The 15,219-nt window shown below is 47.4% G+C and overlaps 1 protein-coding gene across 3 annotated transcripts in view; it reads right to left on the minus strand.

Moving 5' to 3' along the window:
• OTUD3 (OTU deubiquitinase 3) overlaps positions 1 to 9,694 on the minus strand; it is a 29,156-nt gene extending 19,462 nt beyond the window's left edge. The window contains exons 1-2 of one of the 3 annotated variants that reach the window (XM_069575102.1): positions 9,324 to 9,694; positions 1,080 to 1,228 (exon numbers count right to left, since the gene is read on the minus strand). In XM_069575102.1, coding sequence (XP_069431203.1) covers positions 1,080 to 1,228; positions 9,324 to 9,544 — 370 coding nt within the window. In that variant the 5' untranslated portion in view covers positions 9,545 to 9,694. Of the gene's footprint in view, positions 1 to 1,079; positions 1,229 to 9,029 lie in introns of all 3 variants that reach the window. The other 2 variants (XM_069575101.1, XM_069575103.1) reach the window with 2 other exon arrangements.
• Positions 9,695 to 15,219: the final 5,525 nt, after the last annotated feature.

The raw sequence follows: 15,219 nt of genomic DNA on the forward strand, positions 1-15,219 counted from the left end.
GAACCATAAAGAAGGCTGAGCACCAAAGAATTGAGGCTTTCAAACTGTGATGCTGGAGAAGACTCTTGAGAGTCCCTTGGACTACAAAATCAAACCAGTCAAACCTAAAGGAAATCAACCCTGAATATTCATTGGAAGGACTGATGCTGAAGCTTCAATATTTTGGCCACCTGATACAAAGAGCCAGCGCACTGGAAAAGACCCTGATGCTGGGAAAGACTGAAAGTGGGAGGAGAAGGGGATGACAGGGGATGAGATGGTTGGAGGGCAACACCGACTCAATGGACATGAGGTTGAGTAAGTTCTGGGAGGTAGTGAAAGACAGGGAAGCCTGGCATGCTGCAGTCCACGGGGTCGCAAGGAGTCAGACAACAACGACAGACCTTTCCTAATTTGTTTTGTATAAAGACACCTTTTAAAAATAGGGTCAATCTTGGACTGCGCGAGGGGCGCAGTAGATGGGAATCCACCTGCCAATGCAGGGGACAGAGGTTCAATCCCTATTCTGGGAAGATCCCACATACTGCGGGGCAACTAAGTCCGTGCACCACAACTACTGAGCCTGCACTCCAAAGCCCTCGAGCCGCAACTACCAAGCCTGCACGCTGCGGCCACTGAAGCCTGTGCGTCCAGAGCCCGCACTCCGCAACAAGAGAAGGCCCTGCAGTGAGAAAGCCACATGCTGCAGTGAAGAGTAGCCCCCTTACTGAAACCAGAGAAAGCCCGTGTGCAGCAACGAAGACAAGGCACAGCCAAAAATAAAACTTTTTGAAAAACAGAATCAATCTAAACACACTGTTTCATAAGCTGCTCCCCCCTCCTCCCTTCCCCTCCACCCCAAATAGAGAGTCACTTTTCAAGTTAATTATCATCACTTTTACTAATGGCACCTACATCTAAACGTACTGATTCTTAGCAGCCTGACATGCTGCCTGTTACAGAACAGACAAACAAATATTTTTTGAATAAAAAAATGTCATAATTTACGTAATCAAACCCCTAGCTGGGAGGGTCGGGGATGCTAGCGGATTACCCAATGCGTCACTCCTGGAGGATCCAGTGTCCCACGGTGAACCTACCATGTTTCTCAAAAGGAATGTCATCTTCCACAAAGGGTTCAAAATCTTCTCGCTGCTTTATCATGTAGTCCACTGTCTCCTGTCGGTGCTTGAGATGATTTCGTGAGTGTCCTTCCAACTGATCACCAAGAGCTCTGAATAGGCAGTTGCTATCAAAACAAAAATGCTGGTCAAGACCTTTTAAAAATGAACTTAGTTCATCTAAAACAATGATGCTTCATGGCAGGCCATCCAAGGTAATCTTTCACACAGAGAAGAGATAAAGCTTCAGCTCTCCGACTGTCCAGGATTCTTCCCAGATACCAGGGGCAGGAGAGCACCAGGGAAGATATTCAACCACCTTCCCTTTTTGAGAGGCAACAAACAAGAATCCTACTCCCCATTTACGAGCTGGCTGACTCAGGAAAGATACTGAACTTCTCTGAGCCTCCACTGCCTCAACAAGTGGAGCTGGTGATTTACTAACCACCTGAAGACAGGGCCCAGACACCACGGCCACTCCACATCTAAGGGCTCTCTATGATGCCCAGATCTCCTTCCAAAATGGTAAATCGTATCTACTATCTCTTTTCTGAAAGCCCTTCCACTATGGCTGCACAGCTAACTAATCATTCACCTAACAAGTATCACAAACACAGCAATTTGTCAAGCTCCCAATAGAAGCAATCAAACTTTCCATCCTGTTTTGAGTCCTGAGGACACAGTGGAGAAAGGCGTGGGAAGGAAAGCACTGGGGCTGCCCGCAGGTGCAGCTCACAGCTCACTCTCCCTCCCGGTGCCTCTCCTCTCACTCAAGGAGCCACAGTGATGTTTCTACTTCTGCCAGATGAAAATTCTCCTAGCTTTCCTTTTGTTTTCTTCCTAAAATTAAAATGCTGGTAATAAATCTTAAGAGTTTACTTTCACACCCCTTAACAGCTTCTAAAATTCCAAACTACATCACAAACACAGAGCCCAGATACACAGAGACTGAAACACAAGCTGGCATCCTCAAAACTAAGGAAAGAGCCCTTCTGAAGCCAGACAGTTGCCCACTTTCACATCAGACTGTTCACTCTTCCAAATGAAAATCTATGACATTCTAATTCCAAAATATAAACTCATCACTTCTCAAAGGACTTTAGACCTAAGTGTTTGGTGACAGAGGTTTTTTTTATTTTCAACTTAGAAAAGTGAGTTTTCAACAGAAAGTTGGAGAGGCAGGAATCTCTTCAAACGTATAAGGATTTATACTTCTTTTTTTGGCAGGTAAGAAGGGAGATTTAAAAGGCAACAGATTCTATAAACAAAAGAATCCAAGAAACTCTGCATCTATCTAGGGCAACATTCTAGAAGGAACTAGAACATAAGAGTTCTATACACTAGAATGAGGGGTCTGTTGCTAAAATCTAACAATGGTGGTCTTTTTTCAACCACAGGGGGGAAAAGGAAGCCAATGGATAACATGTTCTCAATTTTAAGCTTCTCTCTCAAACTGTTCTTAAACCTTTACCAACTGCTACCACTAGTTTACTCCTAAATTCCATTTAAGAGGTACGATTTGGCAAAAAATTACATACAAAGTTATTTTACATTTGATATCTCAAAATTCATGGTATTCTAAGAAAGTAACATGTTTCCTAAGAACTTTCAGTAACAGGGGCAGATATTCCACACACAAGTCAAAAAAGTAGGCGTGAAACTGTACACTGCATAAGCTCCACCACCTTCACCTGCACACTGTCCACACACATGCAGAAACGCACACAAACGCACGCGAAGGAAAAGCACTGAAAGCGGCACTTAAGCAGCTCTGACAACGTGCCAGGGGCTGTTCCAAACACTTTATTCGTATTAGAAGCATTTAGTCCTTACAGTTAACTCTATGAGACAGACACAGTTACTATCCCCCTATGGTAAAGTGCCCAAGGTCACAAAATCAGTAGGTGGTGCAACCAGGATTCAATGCCAGGCACCAAAATGTTAGTGAAGTTATCCCTGGGTAGTTAGGAGTATGTGTCAAACTTACTTAAAATGTTAAATATACTTTTCTATATTTAAAAAAAACTTCCTCGAGCTCACTAAAAATAGTCAAAATGAAAAATCAAGATAGATGAATCACTTCCTTTTCTAACAGTTATAAGGCAATGACACAGGAAATGTGAACAACACTGCAAATGACCTGGGTTCCCTCAGGGAGCCCAGGAAGAGCACTCACCATCCTCATGAGAACAGTGCAGCCAGTGCCCGAGGGCCTCAAGGAGACCCCCGCTGCTTTCTGGGCCCACGCCTCGCCTACTACGCTAGAGCAGCGCCTCTCCACCCTCACACTGCTGATACTCTGGACAATCCTCTGTCCCACGCACGGGATGGTGTTCAGCAGCATCTCTGGCCTCAGCCGACTAGAGGCCGGTAGCAGCACTGCCACTGCTCTCCCTGCCAGCTGTGACGGCCAACAACATGCCTAGCCGCTGTCCTCCCCACTGCAGAGCCACGCCACTATCCCCACAGATGCACATACAAAAGTCATCAATCACACAAGTAGCACCCAAGGGCTTTGGGTGCTCAATAATTTAGCATGAGACAATACTGCAACACAGACATGAAAATAATTGACGGGCTCTTAGGGTGCAGTTGGGCTTCCCAACTGGCACTAGTGGCAAAGAACCCGCCTGCCAATGCAGGAGACAGAAGAGGGCTGGGTTCCTTCCCCAGGTCGGGAAAAGCCCCTGGAGGAGGCAATGGCAGCCCACTCCAGTGTTCTTGCCTGGAGAATCCCAAGGACAGAGGAGCCTGGTGGGCTACCGTCTATAGGGTTGAAGAGTTGGACATGACTGAAGTGACTTAAAACACAAACAGGGGGCAGTAATAGTACAATACGCAGAAAAATGGGCGGCGGGTCAGGTTTTGTTCCCTTGTAGCTCAGCTGGTAAAGAATCCACCTCCAATGCAGGAAACCCTGGTCCAATTCCTGGGGCGGGAAGATCCACTGGAGAAGGGATAGGCTACCCACTCCAGTATTCTTGGGCTTCCATGGTGGCTCAGCTGGTAAAGAATCTGCCTGCAATGTGGGAGACCTGGGTTCAATCCCTGGTTTGGAAAGATCCCTTGGAAAAGGGAATGGCTACCCACTCCAGTATTCCGGCCTAAAGAATTTCACAGACTTTATAGTCTATGAGGTTGCAAAAAGTTGGACACGACTGAGTGACTTTCACTTTGGAGGTCAGACCACTGCTAGAGTACTAGATGTAATTCTGATCGGTACATTTTAAGGTATGTTCAAGTGAGGTGATGTGGCTTTAAACCTAGTGACCTTCAGCCTGAAGAAGGCTCCAGGGGACATGAATGCTGCCTCCAACTGTTATGGTGAAAGGGATATTATCCTTGTACAATAAAACTAAAACCAAAACAAGGAAGCTACAGAGACAAGGACAAACAAAAGGCAACTTTGTGTTAGTTTTACACAGACAGACTGCACAGACTAAGGATTCTGTACATTTCTATTGTCAAGCCTCAGGAACTGTCCACCTATGTGCTATACAATATGGTTGCCACTATCCACAGGTGATTACTAACCACTTGAAATGTGGTTAATCCAAATTCATGTGTGTTTAAGTGTTGAATACTGGATTTTGAACAGCATTTTTTAAATGTAAAGTATCTCATTAAAACTTGTTACATTGACTATATGCTGAAATGACATTTTAGATACAGTGGCTTGCCGTATATACTAAAATTAATTTCATCTGTTTCATTTTACGTTTTTAATATGGCTATTGAAAAATTTTCAAATTATACATGTGGTTCTGACTTCGATCAGGCAGCGATGGGCTCAATCACTGACTCTCAAAAGTGTGATCTCTGACTAGCAACTTGAGCATCACCTGAGAACTTGTTCAAAATGAAAATTCTGAGCCCTCCGCCCGAGGCCTGCTGAGTCAAACTCTCTGGGGTTGGGACCCAGCAATCTAGTCTCACTAAGGATTTAATTAGCCCTCCAGGTGATTCTGTTTTATGGTAAAGTTTGAGCAACACCAGGATCTAGACTCTAAATCAGCAGTACTCAATAAAACTGCACTTTAGAATCCATGCGGACTTTTTTTTTTTTCCAATTATTCACAACCAAGCCCCAAGGCCCAAGGTTCTGGTGCGGCTGATCTGGGGCAAAGCCCATTCATTGTATTTTTTTCCAAAGCTCCCCAGGTGATTCTACTGTGCCACCAAGGTGGAAAACCACTGAGCAAGACCCAAAAGATGAGGCTGCTACACACGTGAGGCAGGAACTAATGGATATTGTAGATACCCTTCTGTCATTAAAATCCTACAATTATAAAAACAAGGTAAACTTTAAAAATAAAACAACTTGTCTGAGACAGAAATAAGTAGCTAAAATTAATGATTCTTCAATGCTTTGATATTAGAACACTACTAGTTAGTCCTGTAATTTGAGGCTACATTTAGGAAGATACAACCGGATAGAGTTCAGAGAAATGTTAATATTGTACTGCCTAATCCAATTAGAGATTCTATTCATGCTACATTCAATCATGTTTTTAAGGACCACATCAAGGTTAAAATATTTCCTGTTTTGAAACTGAATCCAATTTATGTGGGTCCATCCCCTGGAGAAGGAAATGGCAACCCACTCCAGTATTCTTGCCTGGAGAATCCCATGGATGGAGGAGCTTAGCGGGCTACAGTTCATGGGCCGCAAAGAGTCAGACACGACTGAGCGACTTCACTTTCACTTTTCACCTTCAGACAACACAATAAATATGAAGGTGGCCCATGAAGCATTACAACACCCTATAAGCGGCTCCCTGATTAACCCATGCTACACTGATCCAGCTCACATAAAGGCTACGTTACAGAATACCAGCTGGTTTATTCCCAAGCACCCAAAGGCTCTAGCATGCTACAAATGCCACACTGCCAACAATGAATACATTTATATAGCGAGATGCTATCTCAGGCTATTCAATATTCTTATCAGACCAGAATGGAAAGTCAGAAGAGTGGAGACTTGATTATTTTTTCATTACCTAACTTCATATTTCACCAAGAGTACTCAAGAAATATCAACAAACAAAATAATCCACTGATATCTACTAACCCGTAACAAACAGGAAGCACCATCCACTGCACAGTGATAAAGCCTGTCTTCACCATATCCAAAAGTGACACAATACTACAGAGGACTAACAGCCCACCACATGGCACCCATGGGAAGAACTTGTGAACGGAAAGGGGTTCGCTTCATGCAGCCCACAGAGGAGGAATTACCATTACCATTTGACCTAACACTGTCCAAAGAACAGGGATGTCAGAAGGGAGTGACATAAGCACTGCAGTCAAGCTGGCCTCCAGCCTTGTCAGACTCAACAATTTGCAGATCTCTCAAAAATAAAGTGCTCCTGTGCCTTTACACATTTTACCCCTCAGTCCGGAATGCTCTCTTAGCGTATTTTTATTGGCCCTTCATGGCCCAGTCTGAGAATGACCTTCTCTGAGAGGCACCTAGCACAGAGTAGGTTTCGATGAACATGTGCTGAATGAACGCGGTTTCCCTGGCCACTTCAGGGAGTGTTGGCCGCTTTCTTCTCAATAGTATGCTATAATCAGTCACTGTAAAGAATCTATCAACTTGTACTTTAAGTATTTATACCATTCACTCTTAAAGCATGACCCAGTTTGGGAAGGGAGGGTGTCTCTGAGACCTTTTCAGAGTTCTGACTCCGAAACTAATGTTAGTTATCCTTTTCACTCTAATTCTCTCACAAGTGTACAATGGAGTTTTCTAGAGGCTACTTGATATACGATATCTGTTATCACTCTGAAAGCTAATATAATGTTTGCGTACCATGTTTTTACTTTACTTTACTTTCTCATATAGTAAACATTGATAACCATAATCCACATAAGCCAAAGCTCTTTGGAGCCCTCATTCATTTTTAAGAGGGTAAAGGGATCCTAAGACCAGAATGTGTGAGACCTGCTGTCCTGTTTCTTTCTTACTAGGCAATGTATTCCCAGCACCTTCCTCAACCAATGTTTCCCGAATTAACTAAAGAAATACGCTCTCTTCAGGGGCAGGGGAGCAGAAGTAGCACTCCCGAAGTCCCCACGGCATTATGAGAACTAGCTCAAGACTTCACAGCTCCCTGAGCTCCAATTCCTGCTCACAAGCAACCTTCTGTTGAGTATGTCAGTTTCCTGGACACACTGACAGTGGGAATACCAACCCCAGTATAGCAGACAGAAGCAATCCAATCATCTGCAAGGAAGAACCAGACACCAGCTCAGACCCACCAAATTCAACTGATACTTCGGTTTATAAACCAATGTCTTGTGCTTATGAGTGGCTAATGCCCAGAATATTTAATAAACTATATTTGACAAAAATCAAGTATTAGGCTAAAATCAAGACCCAGCAAAGCAACCTTTGAACTGTAGCGACTCCACTAAGAAAACACCTCTTTGAGGGGCCCTGCTAAGGGCCTAGCTAGCCTTCCTCTATGATATTCTTATCATCATTTATTCAACAAAAATGCACTGAATGCCTTTAATGTACCAGGCACTGTGTTAGGTGGTGGCGAACAAATTGCAATCAAGCTCTAAATCCAATCTGCCTAAAACACTGCACATATGTAGGAAAACTGGGAAAGGTAAATCAAGGCCAGGTCATACACAGTCTTGATTAATAAGGTGCAACATAATGGAAACCAAACAACATTTTCTTGCCCCTCTTCCACAGTTAAGGCTAAGGCAATTCTGTATGGTCTTCAGCTTCATCTTATTCTTGCCTCTTTGCCTAGCTGAGCCCCCAAATGAAGGAAGAAACAATAGCCAGGCTGTTATTAATACTGCCTCTTCCACAGTGCCACACTCTTGCAACCAGACTCCCTTTTACCTACCCCCACAATGGGGATGCTAACTGATCTCCTCGCCTCTCCCTACCCTTTTTATTCTTTCCTCCACACTCCTGGATCCATATCCCTCTTCCTGGGGTCATTTTTCCTTCCCATCATCCACTCTCTCCCTCCTACTATCCCAAGTGTTTACCCCGTGTTCTTTCAAAAAGCTAGACCTACAAAGCTGGACTTAGATTCCTGTCTAAACCCCCCAAGCAATGCTAGGTAAGCGCCACTGCTTACAGAGGAGAAACTGAAGTCCATACAAGGAAGAATTAAAGAGAAACTGCCTTCAACTTAGCAAACGACAGGCCCTCTCAGGCCTAATTTCCGGAGTGTGGCAGGAGGGCAATACCCAACAGTAAGGGATCAAAGGAGTCCAAGCATCCTGTCAAGTGGGGCTTACACCTCCTTGCGCCTGTCTGACTGCTCTTCATATGGCCCTGCTCTCTGACTGACTGGCTCCATCTCATTTCCTCAGGTCTTGGCTTAAAGTCACCTTTTTTGGGGGGCGGGGGGCGACTGGCTCCATCTCATCCCCTCAGGTCTTGGCTTAAAGTCACCTTTTTTGGGGGGGCGGGACTGGCTCCATCTCATCCCCTCAGGTCTTGGCTTAAAGTCACCTTTTTTTTTTGGGGGGGGGGTCCGGCTCCATCTCATCCCCTCAGGTCTTGGCTTAAAGTCACCTTTTTTGGGGGGGGTCCGGCTCCATCTCATCCCCTCAGGTCTTGGCTTAAAGTCACCTTTTTTGGGGGGGCGGGACTGGCTCCATCTCATCCCCTCAGGTCTTGGCTTAAAGTCACCTTTTTTTTTGGGGGGGGGGGGTCCGGCTCCATCTCATCCCCTCAGGTCTTGGCTTAAAGTCACCTTTTTGGGGGGGGGGGCGGGACTGGCTCCATCTCATCCCCTCAGGTCTCGGCTTAAAGTCACCTTTTTTTTGCTGGGGGGGGGTGGGGCGGCTCCATTTCATTCCCTCAGGTCTTGGCTTAAAGTCACCTTTTTTGGGGGGCGGGGGGCGACTGGCTCCATCTCATTCCCTCAGGTCTTGGCTTAAAGTCACCTTTTTTTGGGGGGGGCCCGACTGGCCCCGTCTCATCCCCTCAGGTCTCGGCTTGAGAGTCACCCTATTTTTGCCCGGGGAGGAGGTGCTTCCGGGGCACCGATCTCAGGGAGACCTTCTGTCGGGACCCCCGACAGTTCGCCAGCACGAGGGCCACGGGGGAGGCCGCGCGCGTCTCGAGGGGGGGCGCCGGCGGGCTCGCGGTCCCGCGCTCCGCCGGCGCAGGGAGACGGCCGCCAAGCCCCGGCGCGAACCGCGGCGCCGCCCGCCCCCGCGCTCCCGGGCGCGCCTCACCCGTCCCCCGGCACCTCCCGCAGCTTCAGCCCCAGGGCCTGCAGCTGGTTGGCGAAGCTGACGAACTCCTCCTCGCAGCCCCCGCCGCCGCCGGACTCCGGCCGGTTCCGCCGCTCCCTGGCCAGGGCCCGGCGCGCCGCCCGCTCGTCCCGCTTGCGCTCGGCCTCGGCTTTGCGGCTGCCGCTGCCCGGCCGGCCCTTGGCGGCCTGCTTCCGGGACATGGCCTCGGCCCCCGCGGCCCGCAGCCGCAGGAGGAAGAGCCGCAGGACCGCCCGGGCGGCCGCCTCAGGGGCCGAAGGAGGCGAAGCGGCGCGGGCTACGGAGCCCGGCGACGGCGACGTGACCACCGCGCCTGCGCCGGCCTGAGGGCGGGCGGCGGGGGGGCGGGGGGGAGGGGCGCCTCGGTCACGTGGCGGGACCCCGCCCCCCTCGGCCTGGCCGGGCTGACGAGCGCCATAGAGAGCTCGTCGGGGAGAGCTAGAGGGGCAGCCGTGTCGTTTGCGCCGCTCCTCCCCCTAGCGGTGAGCGGTCCTCCCAACTGCGGCGCCGCTAGGACCGGAGGGAACAGAACAGGGAAAGATTCCAAAGCCGATGAGGAATTGCTCAGCCGTGTCCTACTCTTCGCGACTTCATGGACTGTAGTCTACCCGGCTCCTCCGTCCGTGGGATTCTCCAGGCAAGAGTACTGGAGTGGGTTGCCATTCCTTTCTCCAGGGGGATCTTCCCAACCCAGAGAGGGAACCTGGTTCTCCCACATTGCAGGCTGATTCTTTACTATCTTAAAGCTGAATGCCGAAAAATTGATGCTTTTGAGCTGTGGTGTTGGAGAAGACTCTTGAGAGTCCCTTGGACTGCAAGGAGATCCAACCAGTCCATCCTAAAGGAGATCAGTCCTGGGTGTTCATTGAAAGGGCTGATGTTGAAGCTGAACTCCAATACTTTGGCCACCTGATGGGAAAAACTGACTCATTTGAAAAGACCCTGATGCTGGGAAAGATCGAAGGAGGGAGGAGAAGGGGACTACAGAGGATGAGATGGTTGGATGGCATCACCGACTCAATGGACATGAGTTTGCGTAAACTCTGGGATTTGGTGATGGACAAGGAGGCCTGGCGTGCTGCAGTCCATGGAGTCCCAAAGAGTTGGACACGACTGAGCGACTGAACTCTTTGCTATCTGAGCCACCAGGGAAGCCTGATGGCTCAGCCCACACCCTTTATTTAATCCTGCCCTTCTCTCCTTCTCTGCCTTCTCTCATAACTCAGAGAGAAGTAGCCCTTGTCCAGAACCACTAGCTCCTCTAATAATCTGGATTCCACCCTAACACCACCAACCTAGGTTTGCCTGAACCAAGGGTTTTCATTGGACACAGGACTTTCAATTTTAAAACGGGGACAGCACCAGGCAAACCAAAGTAGCTGGGTAACCCTAATCAACATCTGCTGCTGCTGCTGCTGCTGCTGCTGCTGCTGCTGCTGCTGCTGCTGCTAAGTCGCTTCAGTCGTGTCCGACTCTGTGCAACCCCATAGACAGCAGCCCACCAGGCTCCCCCATCCCTGGGATTCTCCAGGCAAGAACACTGGAGTGGGTTGCCATTTCCTTCTCCAATGCATGAAAGTGAAAAGTGAAAGTGAAGTCACTCAGTCATGTCCAACTCTTAGTGACACCATGGACTACAGCCTACTAGGCTCCTCCATACATGGGATTTTCCAAGCTCCCCTAAAAGCTAACTCCATCAGTAATCACCTCTCCCCTGCAGAACCTCTCTTCTGCCTCATTCTGGGCCCTCTTTCTTAACACTCTCTCCCCCCTGCAGAACCCCTCTTCTGCCTCGTTCCGGGCTCTCTTTCTTAACGCTGTCTCTTCCCACAGGTGTTGCCATGGTGTTGCCTACCTCTTGACCCTCCAAACAGCCTCTTTCACCATTTCTGGAAATGTTCCTAAAGTTTCTGGCCTTAATCATTTTATTTTTGCACTCTGCCTACAAGTTCCCCTTTGGGAATAGCCTCCGTTTCCTCAGTTTCAACTAGCGTATTTATCTTCAGCTCTTGTGTTAGATGCAGGTATAGCAATGAATCAAAGAGGCGCGGCTATTGTCCTCAAGGAGTCCAGATTCCAGTGAGATATATAGGCAAGGATACAGCAGTTTCCATGCTGCATGACATATGTTATCAAGAGTGCAAAAAGTGGAGTGAAAAACACAAAAAGTTTTCCCAGAAGAGCTGCGTTCTGGGCTGAAGCTCAGAGGATCAGTAGGACTTGGCCAGACTAAGACGGTTAAAAGAGAGAGGATTGTGTGTCCAACACCAGAGCTCTATTTTGAGGAACTGAGGGAAGTTCAGTTTGACCAAGGAGCCCAGAACTTGAGTTATGAGATAGGAAATGAAAGGAAGGGTCCGTTCTGAGCCCAGTCTTGCAGGCTAGAGGAAAGGGTTTAGTCCAAGACCTTAGAGCCATGGGGAGACGCTGAAGCATCTTCATCCAGAACTGACATGAGTGGGCTTACCTTTAAAATACATCTTTGGCTTTAGTTAGGAGAATGTGTTGAAGGTAGGATGCCAGGCAGAAAGTTCCTGTGGCTGCGCAAAGACAGGTGGTGGTGATGCGATGCTGAGCCTGGGATGGAGAGAAAGAGGAGTGGTAGCCTGGGAAGACGGATTCACGTGCTGGGAAAAGCTCGTGAAACAGAGTGGGACTGAACTGTTGCGGAATGTTTCACATGCTTCTCTGAAGTTCCTGAAATTCCTCCTCTACGGATCCCCCTTTCATTCTCAGAGAGAACGTGAATTATGCCTGGCCCTGTCTTTAATTGCAACAGACATTCCAAGGCCTGCAGCAACCCCTCTGCTTACATTTAGTTAAGTTGGGAGGCAGTGCTAGGAGTTGGAAACCCCTGGACAGGATGGTAGAGACCCAGATTGTGGTCCAAGTCTATCACTGACTCACTCCATGATCGTGGGTGAGTTGCTTAACATTTTCCTCACCTATAAAATGGGAGTAACAGTGAAGACCACATACAATCATAATGATAGTAATGATAAACTTTTATAGTGCTTACCATATATAAGGCATTATTCTATTGCTTTCCAAATACTACCTTATTTAATCATTACAACAACCCAGTGAAATGTGTGGGGGGTTTTTTGAAACTGGACTTTTTTAAAAAATTGTATTGGAGTATAGCTAATTTCACACACTAGCAAACTAATGCTCAAAATTCTCCAAGCTAGGCTTCAACAGTACATGAACCAAGAACTCCCAGATGTTCAAGCTGGATTTAGGAAAAGCAGAGGAACCAGAGATCCAATTGCCAACATCCGCTGAATCACAGAAAAAGCAAAAGAATTCCAGAAAAACATCTACTTCTGCTTCATTGATTACACTAAAGTCTTTGACTGTGTGGATCACAGCAAACTGTGGAAAATTCATCAAGAGATGGGAATACCAGACCGCCTGACCTGCCTCCTGAGAAATCTGTATGCAGGTCAAGAAGCAACAGTTAGAGCCGGACGTGGAACAACAGACTGGTTCCAAATTGAGAAAGCAGTACATACACCAATATTCGTTGGAAGGTCTGATGCTGAAGCTGAAAAAGCAATACTTTGGCCACCTGATGCGAAGAACTGACTCACTGGAAAAGACCCCGATGCTGGGCAAGACTGCAGGCAGGAAGAGTAAGGGACGACAGAGGATGAGATGGTCGGATGGCATCAGCGACTTGATGGACATGAGTCTGAGGAAGTTCCAAGAGTTGGTGATGGACAGTAAAGCCTGGTGTGCTGCAGTCCCTGAGGTCGCAAAGAGTCAGACACAACTGAGCGACTAGACTGAACCGACCGAGTATTCCTCATCTGGAGGAGGGCATGGCAACCCACTCCAGTATTCTTGCCTGGAGAATCCCCATGGAGAGAGCAGGCTGGCGGGCTACAGTCCATGGGGTTTCATACGGTCAGAACAGGACTGAGCGACTGAAGTGAACTGAACTGAGAGCTGATTTACGATGTCATGTTAGTTTCAGGTACACAGCACAGTGAGTCTGTTATCCATATATGTCTGTGCACTCTTTCTTAGGTTCCTCGCCCGTTTAGGCCATTAGTGTGGAGTAGAGTTCCATGTGCTATGCCGCACGTCCTCACGTTGTCTGCCGTATATTTTGCAGTGCGTATGTACCAACCGCAGTCTCCAGTGTATCCCTCTCCTGCCTGACTCCCTGGTAACTATAAATGTGTTTTCTCCATCTGTAACTCTGTTTCTGTTTTGTAGAGAAATTCATTCATACCCTTTTTTTAGATTCCACGTGTAAGTGATATCATCTGATATTTATCTTTCTCTGTCTGACCTACTGAAACGTGTGTTATTTTTAATCCCCACCTTGTAGGTGAGAAAACTGAGGCACAGAGAGGTCGAGTAACTTGCCCAAAGTCACACAGCCAGGAAGTGGCAGAGGTAGGATTTGAAGCCAGGCCACCTCTCTCCAGAGTATATGCTCTTAACCACGGTGTTATACCACACATGTAACTTTTCCTTAAACTATGGAGAGCGCTCTACAAAACACCTGAATTTCTTTCATTATTAACTCCCTTACCCTGCCCATAATTGTTGTCGATACCGGCTTTCTACTGTATCTGTTGTCAGATAAGGCTACTATCTGCACTTTCTCTGCATTAAAATGCAGCATAAAGGTTTAGGGCCTGGTAGGCCTGGGTTTCTATCCTGGTTTCATTTTAGATGAGTTATTTAACTTCTGAACCTCAGCTTTCTAGTCTGCAAAATGACTAAGATAACGTTAGAATGGGAGGAAGCGTTGTAAAAATGACATAAAAATGTAAAGCCCCAGGTCAGCAGTAGGTACCAGCATAGTTAAGCTGTTTGAATTGCCTCTCTGTTTGTGGAAAACTCCTGGGCTCAGGGCAAAGAGTGACACTGCAAACCTCAGAAACCAGGAAAGAAGAATTTCCACAAAAGAAGAGTTCCACCAAACACGCGGGAAGGCAGAACCTATGGAAATACTGGCAATTGCAAAGACTTGCGCATCAAGCACAAGTTCCTGCGCCCGATGCATCGTGAGGCCAAACAAACCAAGGCATCAGAGTCTGGAGCAGAGAAAGCTTCATTGAGGGCCATGCAGGGAGATGGAAGTGCGTGTGCGACTCTGTCGTGTCCCGCTCTCTGCACCCCCATGGACTAGAGCCCACCAGGCTCTTCTGTCCCTGGAATTGTCCAGGCAAGAATGCTGGAGCAGATTGCCACTTCCTATTCCAGGGGATCTTCCCAGGGATCTTCCCAGTGTCTCTTGCCTCTCCTGCTTTGGTAGGCAGGTTCTTTGCCGCTAATGCCACCTGGGAAGCCCCAAGGAGATGGGTGATTTGAGCCCCCAAAACTCCAAACTCCATTTTCAAAGACAAGGTGAGAGAGGGTCTTAGTTGGTTTTTCCAGACTTCTTAGTGTAGAAATCCTTTGTTCTTGCGGCTGTCCACACAGGTCAGGTCACAATATTCCTGTAAACCATCCATATGACAAATCTTATTCTCTGTCCTGTGAATTTTTTTCTCTGTATGAGTAGAGAAGTGGTGTACCCTTAAATGTCAGAGCCTTGAGAATGGGCTGTCTTGTGTATTTCAGGCTATAGGCAATATTCTTAACTGGAAGCAAAAGCAACTGAATCAAAGGTTAAAGTAAAAAGCAGATCTAATATGCAGTCAGGTTAGTTCTTCCCTATTACAGCCCTTCTTGTAAAATCGTTTCTTGCAGAAGCCCTTGACCTATCAGGCCATGCCTAGAATTTTGAACGAGCTTGTCTTTCCTCTGTCATCACAGGCCTGTATTTAACAATGTCTCCCTTTGAGTGAAAGTCAATACTGCTTATCAATTGTATCTAAAGGCCAAAGAAGGGAGG

Source organism: Ovis canadensis, chromosome 2 (genome assembly GCF_042477335.2).
Source record: "Ovis canadensis isolate MfBH-ARS-UI-01 breed Bighorn chromosome 2, ARS-UI_OviCan_v2, whole genome shotgun sequence".
Lineage (NCBI taxonomy): Eukaryota > Metazoa > Chordata > Mammalia > Artiodactyla > Bovidae > Ovis > Ovis canadensis.